This window comes from Mercenaria mercenaria, chromosome 1 (assembly GCF_021730395.1).
Source record: "Mercenaria mercenaria strain notata chromosome 1, MADL_Memer_1, whole genome shotgun sequence".
Taxonomy (NCBI): Eukaryota; Metazoa; Mollusca; class Bivalvia; order Venerida; family Veneridae; genus Mercenaria; species Mercenaria mercenaria.
The window spans coordinates 43,430,140-43,441,317 of NC_069361.1; the positions used below are offsets into that span (position 1 = coordinate 43,430,140).

Sequence of the window (11,178 nt, forward strand, 5' to 3'; positions counted from 1 at the left end):
CGATCTGTTACAGTGAGTATATCTTACCTGTATGACGAAAATACGAGACATTTTAACACTAATGTATCCATTTACAACGAGAAAATAAAGGCAAATACGTGTTTTTCAGTGAATATTTTCTGAATGTTAGAAAACAAATACAAATGATACGAAAATTTCGATACATCCCCATAAAAGCGTGTTCATTGTAGGTCAACCTCGGCCAATATAAATACTGTCGCAAACGAGTTTACCCTCATGGGGGTAGGTGGTCTACGAATGTGCACATCGCAAACTATATATCAGATATTTCTAACAGTCTTATATTTCCAATCCAAGTTGTGGGTAAAGTGCTCAAAATCAAGATGGCCTTCAATGTGGCCGCCGAAAATTAAAAGTCATACAATACAAACTCAGTGGACAATACGTTTCAATTTTATAGGCATGACCCTAATTTTATACAAGTTTCTGTTACAGAATAGATTAAAGCATAGTATATTTTATCTTCAAGTAAATTGAAATATATTATCACAAATTATGGAGGATATTGCATGCAAAATGATAAGAAAAATATCACTGTTTTACATACATTCCTTCAATGATTATATAACTTTTAATTGCTTGATTATATTTTATAAATTTTATGCTTTATTATTCTCAGACATTTCATTAACTATAACATAAGTTTTTGACATGACAACTTTTAATTAATTTATTATCTATAAATCCAACAATCAAGGGCTAAGTAAATAGCTTAGTGGGTGGGGTAAATCTACGTATACTTATATAAGATATGCGTAATACTTTAAAATTCACGTTAAGTAAAGGTGCAGGGTTTTTAATGTGCAGACTGTTTCTTATGGACAGAACAAACACGTGAAAAAGAATTATAACATAATTAAAATTTGGTATATACCGACATCAGTAATATGTGTGATTAAGCTGCAAATGATGAAAATATATTTTTTTACATTATGACAAGGTTCGATATTTAAGTAAACATATGTTTCTTAACTCTTTCTATAAAGTAATTAAAACAGACTGAAATGTAATTTCGAAGATTAAAACAGCATTTACTATGACAGAATATTTCGTAGCAATTACATAAGATAGTGATTGAAAACTTATCATAACTGCTTACTGGTCATTTTCTGTAAACAATGATTCAAATACAACATACGTAATAATGTCTTCGACATTTTAAATTTACATGTAAGCTTGTGAAATATGATAACATCAGTAAAAGATGGAATACTGCTCTGTAATGACATCTTCTTCAAATATGAATAAATAACTTTTAGAATGTTAACTCTAAAAAACAAAACAAGATACATTAAACAAATATTTTGCATTGAAAACATAATCGGCTAGAGGCACATGTTTAAATATATCTCCAGGCAAACGAAGCATGGTCATCAATCACTTGTGGTTAGATTTATTTAGATCACAATTATGCTAATAAAATAGATCTTAAAGAATTTATATGTCACGTGATGTGCACGTATAATGCAGACCAAACAGTAGTAGCAGTCACTTGGAAAATAAATTGTGCACACTCTTGGTTCATGATTTTAACATATATGTCAAGAAAGAAGCTGAAATGCTTTTAATCTCTTTCTAAACTTTTTATGAGGCATTGTGTGTATATGTCAATACAGAATTGACTGACTGCGGATTAGAAAACATACACCGTATTACAAAGTTAAAGTACAAACAATGTAACTGATTATAACCTAGTTGACCTAGTAATCTCTCTCCAAAACCTTTGCACACCTTCCTATTTAATAGATTGATAAGTGTTATTAAAACAAAACCATAATACATTCAAGATTCATGAAAAAATTGTTACGTGTCAAAATTTAGGGCATGACTTTTACACCCCGTAAAATTATCGATGTCCATAAATTCCTTTAACAAAATAATGATGTTAATACAATTTATTATCACTTGTTCAACTTGGGAAACGGGGGAAACACAATACTCATTTCAAATACCGAAGAAAAGAGAAAGTTATACCAGATCACTAGGTTTGTTTTCAGTTTTTTTAGATAAATAAAGAGTTCCTAAATTTGACGACGAAGGCTCAAGCTTTCTACTAAACCTTGCAGTACTGCATTGCTCTTTATAATTTATTTCAGATACTGAGTCTGTCCAAATGAACACGAATTTCTTCATTAATATCACTTCAGTGGCTGTAATTTTCAAACACAACTCTTCTGTTATCAAAAAGTCCTTTGACTAGTTTTACATTCTCACTACTAGAGAAAAATCTTGTTGCCAACATTCCGTAATCCCCTATGCGATCCAAAACATACCCCTTATCCTCTTTATTATACCTCCTGAAGAACCGTTCACTAAGATCGAACCATTTCTTTACATTAAATTCCCTATCTTCGGCCAGATCCCTTTCCCCTCGAGCAGCAAGCATATCGATAAGACTTTCATCAAGGAAATTTTTACCATTTTCAGGGTCTAGTTTCAAAACGGAAATACTTTTATTTCGGCTACCGTCTTCTTGAAGTGGATAAAAATATTCCGGGTGATGAGGATTACCGGCATAATGGTTATGAAGAGTAATACTCCATTCTAACTTTTCATCCCTAGTTTCTAATTTTCTATAACCAAGGGCGCCATCTCCAAACATTATAGCGTATCCCAGAACTTCTCGATGTGTATACTTGCTCAAGTCATGTCTTCTAACAAGGTCAGTCATTTTGTCAGAAAATTTGACGCCTATTAAATTTAGAAACTTATATGTAAGCCGTATCCACCGCCGGTGGGAAGTTACCACATTTAAATGCCCTGGAACTTTTATTTTAATTATTTCATAGTAAACATCTCTTGTTTTCTTATCTAAATTTTCATCTGAACAATACAGGCCCATGCTTTTATCTCCACTCGTATCACTGACTTCCTTTGAACAGTTATTTACTTCGCCATTAACTATACGGTTAACTCTTGCAATGTAGTTCCTCTCCCATTGTTCTGTTGGCTGCCCCGTGCCTATTTTTCCTTTCAACCAGTCGTCGACCAAACTTGTCAAAGCTGTCTTATAAACAGTGTAGTTGACTTTTAGCACGGGAACTTCAGTTCTCACGCTAAACTTTACCCCATTTCTAGGTTCGAACAAAAGTTCCTGCAACAAGTGCATAAAAAACATGTTATTGTAGTATTTTGAGAAAGTTTGAAGATTTTATCTTATGTATTTAAAAAGTTTAATCAATATTGAATAAAATAAAGAATATTCATACCTGCGAGGGTGAAACCAACACATTTGTGTTAAAAATGTATAAAATACAAATGATCAACGTTGTTGCGTTCATTTTGACTATTACTTAGTACGTAATATGATAATTAGTAACACACTGTTGTGTCTTTATTTATATCATTCCGGAAATCCCTGACTCATAACCGTCCTTATGATGTGATAGGCATTATAAATAGCATATTACACGTACCGCAAAACAATATCTTCGTAGTTTAAATTATCGTTATTAAGCCATTGTTAGTGGGCGTAAGGGATGTTGTACATGGAACAAACTAATACAAACAGAGTCTGTATTACTTTTATGCTTTGAAAGACTCTCTTATAGACTTTATTGGTCAGTTAAAGGCTCCCTCAATAATTCGTTGGTTGAAATAGTTGGACAGACTTACGATCTGGGTGCGTTTGCAGCAAACCAAAAAGATTTCATTTTGTACGATCACGTGAGCACATTTAAATTGTACTATTAAAAAGTTCTCGATTTCAGTATCTCCCTACAAACTAATAATCGTGGTGCCATACGCCCTGCACTATATTCATTATTCCTTCACTCTATATTCATTATTCCTTCACTGTTTTGCGTAAGTTTCAACAGTATGTTTATTATTTCTTTCTATCGGTTCCATGCAACGTATCTGTAAATAGACGTTGCTAGGGACATGAAAGATGTTGCCAGGGGCATGAAAAATGTTGCTAGGGGCATGAAAGATGTTGCTAGGGGCATGAAAGACGTTGCTAGGGGCATGGAAGATGTTGATAGGGACATGAAAGATGTTGCTAGGGGCATGAAAGACGTTGCTAGGGGCATGAAATATGTTGTATGTTAGGTTAACTCTCGTGAACAGGATCAAATCGCGTCTGCTAATATAATATTGTGTTGGGTAGCGTTCTATGTTTCAATATTTGTCCGAACAGATTTTATTGCCCTCTCCCTCGGAAGACACCATGTCAGTTAGTGTTTAAACAGGAAAAGTTGGCATTTACAAGGTTCAGATGCATTACTTTACCCTTACCCTGCTAAATTTATATAATGAACTTGTCCATTTTTTCAATTTGGACAGTACCTTTAACTGTTAAAAGGGGTACTTATCAAAAAAAAAGTGCTGACTGAATGGCGAATAGTGCAGACTGAATCAGTCCTGTCCAGCATGATAAAGGTTAAAGCACTTATTTCGGGTACCGTCTGTCTCAAACTGAATAAAACATTTCGGAAGTTTTGCATTACCAGACGGCAAAATGCGCTGTTTAAATGTCTATACTTTGAAAGGTATGTTGTTTTCGTATTGGACTCTGAAAGGTATTTATCTTACTGCTCTATCTTGCACTGAAGTCACTGGTTACATGCGTATATAACATCAAAATTTCCAAAAGTGTTTTCGATTACATGGCAAAACCTAACTGATTATGATTACGATTACTGATTATGACTGCCTCGTGTGAGACACGTTAAGTTTTCTTATATGTTTGCGTGTACGATTTTGTGCTTTACGCTAGTATCACGAGTATAAGGAATTCACGCGGTGGGGATAACTTTTATAAAACCTGTCCTGGATCTGGTTTTGTAAATCAAAAAGGTGCTATTATCTGGTTTTAACTACTAAGTGTTTTTGCCACTGGGCATTCAAAGGCTGCATCCCACTGTTTTGCGATTTTGTCCACGTTTTGGGGCATCTTGCTGTTAATAGGAAGATTTATAATTAACAATTGTATATTTTTACATGATTTATACGTATATACGTTATACGTTATATGCACATCCATACATGAACAATTGAATGGTATCTTTCTCAAGGGGCTATACAACCTTGACATCCTTGTTACATGGCCATTCCTTTTGGATTTTGTCCTTATTTTTAAGTAATTGTTTCTTACATCATTCTGTTAGTGAGTATTACTATGCGTTACTTTCTCTTTCATTTTCAAAACACTTATTTGGTGTACTGGTATAAAATATAACAATAATCTTATTTGTTATGTATTTATCATCCGTGGAAACTCCTGACATAACTCCAGCGACCTTATTTTGCGATAATTTTTATCAGTTCTTTTCATTATTTTTATCAATGGTAGTATGTACATGATTTTTGAGTTTGAGTTTGCTGGGAGCCTCGTTACCGCCGAAACATTTACCCTCGAGGCCGGATATTTCCATCTACACCTACAACCGGTGAAAGAATCTTATAAGCTATAACACACTTTATTTTTGACGTGTTTACAATAAATAAACTCAGGAAAAACGTACATACAGTACGCGTCTACTTTATGATCGAGGTGTTAACAGTAAATAAACTCATAAATAGAAAATACGTATGTTATAATTCACTTTATTAATGAAGTGCTCTCACAGATAAAATGAAAAAGGTGCTTTTTGTAAAAAATACGGTTTTCTTCATTCACTTTTGAGAAATAAAGTGCTGGCATATATTGTTTTGTAGAATTATTGCAACACACTTCTCATGAATTGTTTGTTACATTTAAAGGTAAAAACAAATATGCCAAAAGGTCAAATTCCTGCTAAAAATACAAATTTTGCCCATTCATTATCACTAATTTGTAGTTTTGAAAATTAGAACTTATAAATCCTTTATTTATTTATTTATTTTGTTGGGTTTAACGTCGCACCGACACAATTATAGGTCATATGGCGACTATATAAATCCTTTAGAAAGAATTGAAAGAATGACACAAAAAGATTAACTGATACAAAGAATGACAATTATTGATGTCTTACAGAAAAACTGTTGTAAAAGGTACTCCTACTAATGTAACTTTATATGCGCATTACAAGCAGGTTAAAGAAGAAGTTGATTCATAGACTAATTGATACATGTGTCAAATTTTCTTCTTCAGGTTATGCAGGTATGAAAAACAAATGTTGTGGTCAGCATCTAGCTTTATTTTATGTTTTGTATTCCCCATAGGATAGGGATTTTTTTTCCATTATGAGGTCAGAACATCAAAATAGCTACATATTTGGTTCATTTACGGTAATTGCTTTACATTTTGTATATTAGTACATTTATTTATATTTGTTGTCATGGACACGGATAATGTCGTATCATCCATATTGTGCGCATATTGCCTCAAGCAAAGATTTGCATAAAAAAATAGTGTTTATTTTACACAACTTGAAATATATGCACCTTGATAGAACATTATAAAACGTTTTCAAAACGTTTTGACGATATCGCTGAAATAATAAAAAGTCTGATAAATCAGTTTTACAAGAGCTGAAAAAATAATATTATTTTGCAAAATATTATATAATCATATTCGGTTTTAAATGTCAAAACTGAAAACAAATTGACACTATTACCCTGCTTAAACGTAAGAAAGATGCCATATATTAACTATTTCTTCAAACTCCTTGTTTAATAGTTGACTGATAACCTATTCCAAAAAGGGATGCGGTAGGTTAACAAAAATGTCTCCCCTTTTTCGTTAGAGAAAGGGGCATCAATCCTGTGATGCGTGTATGTGGTCGCACGGTCACTTTTTTTTTTTACAACGGTGTCCCTTTTTAGTGTGGTGAGAAATGTTCAGTGGGAAGGACTCTAAGTGTGCTGGGGTTACAATTCCTCAGTGATCATTGCTAATGATCAGTGTGGAGTTATCATAGCTCTGGGTACTTTTCACGGAACATTAATCATCTAGTAGTGTTCACGCACTGTGAGTACTACTTACTGGGTAGTGTTCACGGTACTGTAAGTATTGCGCACTGGGTAGTGTTCACAGCACCGTGAATACTGCTCATTGAGTAGTGTTCACGGCACTGTGAGTACTGCTCACTGAGAAGTGTTCACATTACCGTGAGTACTGCTCACTGAGTAGTATTCACGGCACTGTGAGTATTGCTCACTGGATAGGGTTCACAGCACCGTGAATACTGCTCACTGAATAGTGTTCACGTCACTGTGAGTACTGCTTACCAAACAGTGTTCACATTACCGTGAATACTGCTCACTGAGTAGTATTCACGGTACTGTGAGTACTGCTCACTGAGTAGTGTTCACATTACCGTGAGTACTACTCACTGAGTAGTATTCACGGCACTGTGAGTATTGCTCACTGAGTAGTGTTCACAGCACCGTGAATACTGCTCACTGAATAGTATTCACGGCACTGTGAGTACTGCTCACTGATAAGTGTTCACATTACCGTGAGTACTGCTCACTAAGTAGTGTTCACGGCACTGTGAGTTCTGCTCACCAAGTAGTGTTCACATTACCATGAGTACTGCTCAGTGAGTAGTGTTCACGGCACTCTGAGTTCTGCTCACTGAAAAGTGTTCACATTACCTAGAGTGCTGCTCACCGAGTAGTATTCACGGTACTGTGAGCACTGCTCACTGAGTAGTGTTCACATTACCGTGAGTACTGCTCACTAAGTAGTGTTCACGGCACTGTGAATACTGCTCACCAAGTAGTGTTCACATTACCGTGAGTACTGCTCACTGAATAGTGTTCACGGCACTCTGAGTACTGCTCACTGAGTAGTGTTCACATTACCCAGAGTACTGCTCACTGAGTAGTATTCACGGTACTGTAAGTACTTCTCACTGAGTAGTGTTCACATTACCGTGAGTACTGCTCACTGAGTAGTGTTCACATTATCGTGAGTACTGCTCATTGAGTAGTGTTCACATTACCATGATTAATGCACACGGAGCAGTATTCACGGTACTCTGAGTACTGCTCACTGAGTATCATTCATGGTACTAAGAGAATGAACTTAAGGTCATGTTTTGCATAAATACTTTTGGAATCTTAAAATTGTCCTGAAATCATATGCTAAATATATACTTTTATCTATCCGATTATGATTATTTGACCTTTTGACCTTTAATCTGTAATGTTAGGCTATTTATGTTAAAAAGATAATAACTCATTAAACCTGACATATCGTAGTAAATTATTAAACAGAAAAACAATTAAATTTTTATGTGAAGATGTAGACATGATGGTGTGTTACAACATTGTAGTCATCATTACTTTTGTGGCGCCATCTTGGACGCCATCTTAGAATTCTCAGATGGCCATCATTTATGCCAGTTGATAAGCTTTACGAACATTTTGGTATATAACTTCCTTGTTAAAAATTGGGTCCGGGTTCAACTTTTTGAATGGTCTAATTGTCGCCCTACCAAATTCACTTTATTATTGAAATGTTTACAGTAAATAAAGACGTACGTTATGATTTACTGTACAGTAAAGAAAATACGTATGGTATAATTGTCTTAATTATCGATCACTCTGCATAGTCTGTACTGTTAGCTATTCAATCAGTAAATTTTCCGTGAACACCCCTTCGAATAATAAATGGTATTGACTTTATTTAATGATGGACCAGTTCATCTTAGCAATTTAGTAAGCAAAATGTTAATAACATATCAACTCATTGTGACGAACATTTGTGCCACGTAATATTAAAATCTCTGAATTATTGTCCAGACACGAAAAAATCTCCAACAGTAATCCTGACTTTTGTCCTAGCGGTTCTTCGAGTTGAATATGATACATTGCTGAGGACATTTGTACTAAGGAACATTAAAATCCCAGGTACGAAGAAGACAAACACCAGATACTGCTAAACCTTTGATCTCCAAGTGTTGCCTTGATCTTTGAGGTAGGTTTCTGGGAGTTGCGCTTGGTACATCGTCTTCTTTACATGGTGAACATTTGTGACATGTAATATGCGCAACACCTAGATCCGTAAAAAAGTCAAGGTTAAGCTGGGGGTTAAATATTTACGAGCATCTGCAACTTTTTCATTAATGCGTAGATATTTGAATAACTTGGCATAAACATTCAACATAACTAGCACATATGTTACACAGACCCAATTTAAGAAAATTTTACAGTACTTTTCTTCAGAATTACTTCCCTTTGATATGATTTCATTACATTTTTCTCTATTTTCTGACTAATTTTAAAATGAAATATAATTTTAAATGTTCTTTTTATTAACAGATGTTAAAACCAATTAAAAACTGTTGATTTTTAGACATGCAAATTTAAATTATTAAATCAGTTTGTGTTATAGCAAATGGCATATATACTTGTATATTCATCATCGACAGACAATGTAATATTATCATAAGGTCATTCTGTAATTGAGATAACTCTGCATTGAATGACAATAATTCATTCATTTGTTCATTTTTAAGAAAAAAGTATGGACTCAAATCAGTACGATGTAACACAAGTATGTAGGTTTCAATATAGAGGGTACGCTGCATTAAAGTATAATATGGCAAGTGATACAAGCAAGAAAAACAACGTTACTCAAGAAATGCAAATATACTGAGCTCTCAAACACCACTTTTCTGTTGCCGAATAATCCCTTAACGAGATTTACATTTTCACTTCCGGAGAAAAGCTCTGATGCCATTTCAGTAAAGTTCATTAAGATTTGCAAAACATAACGTTTATCTTCTTTGCTGTACCTTATAAAGTACCTTTCATTAATGTCAAACCATTTCTTTACATTGAATTCCACATCTCAGCAAGATCTCTTTCACCTCGAGCAGCCAGCATGCCGATCAGACTTTCATCAAGGAAATATTTACCGTTTTCAATGTCTAGTTGCAACACGGGAACACTTTTATTTCGAGTACCGTCTTCAAGAAGTGGGTAAAAATATTCCGGGTGGTGAGGATTAGCAGCGTAATGATTATGTAGGCTGTTACTCCATATTCTAACTTCTCCTTCTCCGTCTCTAACACTCTCTTGCCAACTGCTCCGTCTCCAAACATAACTGCATATCCCAGAACTTCTCGATGTGTAAACTTACTTAAGTCATGCCGCCTCACAAGATCAAACACTTTACCTGAAAATGGAAGTCCAGTCACCTGTAGAAACCTGTATGTAAGCCTTAACCAACGCCTATGTGAGGTTACTACCTTTAAATGTCCTGGTACTTTTATTTCAACCATTTCATTGTAAACAGCTTTTGTTTCATTGTCTAGTTCTTTTTGTAAACAGCATTTTCCCTCGCCATTTATTGCACTGTTTATGCTGGAGATGTAGTTTCTCTCCCATTGTTCTGTCGGCTGTCCTATCCCAATGTTTCCTTTTAACCAGTCATTGACCAAACGTGTCAGGGCAGTTTGATATACCCAGCCAGCATTCTATATCGGCCCGATATCAAACCGACGTCTTTGTCTATAACGGCCCGATATCGGCTTCAATATCGGCTGCAAATAGGAATGATGTCGGCCCGATGTCGGCAGACGATATCGGGCCAACATCATAATGACATCGGTCCGACATTGGCAGATCATATCGTTGTCGCGAAATAGTGTGACACGCAGTGCTTCTTCAAATTTTCTTCAAATATACACTTTATAATTCTCAGAGTAATTTACTTGAGAACAGATATGTCTCGCATCATGTGTACGATGGTTATTTGATTATATTGATATAATATTTTTCACAACTATGTACTACATGTTTTATACAGTTACGTAAGTTTTCTGTATATTCTTAACACTATTAAAATTGTTCAATTAGAATTTTAAACATATTTATATTTTCATTTTTTTGTAGATATAAATATTTCTATGGCGGCATTCTACATAAAATAAAAATGCATCTTAATTATAACCTCCCTTTTTTATATATAAAATTTCGATAAATACCGTCTACAAATTTTGTTTGGAAACTAGTTTGATTAATTCTGGCATACATCATATTTGCTTAATAAACATACATCATATTTGCTTAATAAATTAGCACACATAAACAATTAGATTACTTTTTCACGTTTATCAATAATATTTTGAAAAATATAGCTATATTAGAGTTAGAGAATCCAATATCGGCCCGATGTCAATCCGACTTACGAAATAGTTACACTGACTGATGTTGGTCTACCGATTTCAATATTTTGCGGCAGTTCAACGGTCCGATCTCGGCGATATATGATCATTTTGT

The 11,178-nt window shown here is 34.5% G+C and overlaps 1 protein-coding gene across 1 annotated transcript; it reads right to left on the reverse strand.

Moving 5' to 3' along the window:
* Window positions 1-554: 554 nt before the first annotated feature.
* On the reverse strand, window positions 555-3,368 carry LOC123540656 (uncharacterized). Its single transcript, XM_045325876.2, has 2 exons — window positions 3,231-3,368; window positions 555-3,115 (listed from the first exon to the last, which is right to left on the reverse strand). The coding sequence occupies exons 1-2, from the start codon at window positions 3,300-3,302 to the stop codon at window positions 2,165-2,167; spliced, it is 1,023 nt and encodes a 340-aa protein (XP_045181811.2). The 5' UTR covers window positions 3,303-3,368; the 3' UTR covers window positions 555-2,164.
* Between the last annotated feature and the right edge of the window lie 7,810 nt (window positions 3,369-11,178).

Coding starts and splice junctions, on each gene's coding strand:
- LOC123540656 (XM_045325876.2), bottom strand. CDS start 3,302: ATGAACGCAACAACGTTGATCATTTGTATTTTATACATTTTTAACACA. Junction 3,116..3,230: donor TGTTGGTTTCACCCTCGCAG/GTATGAATATTC, acceptor CACTTGTTGCAG/GAACTTTTGTTCGAACCTAG.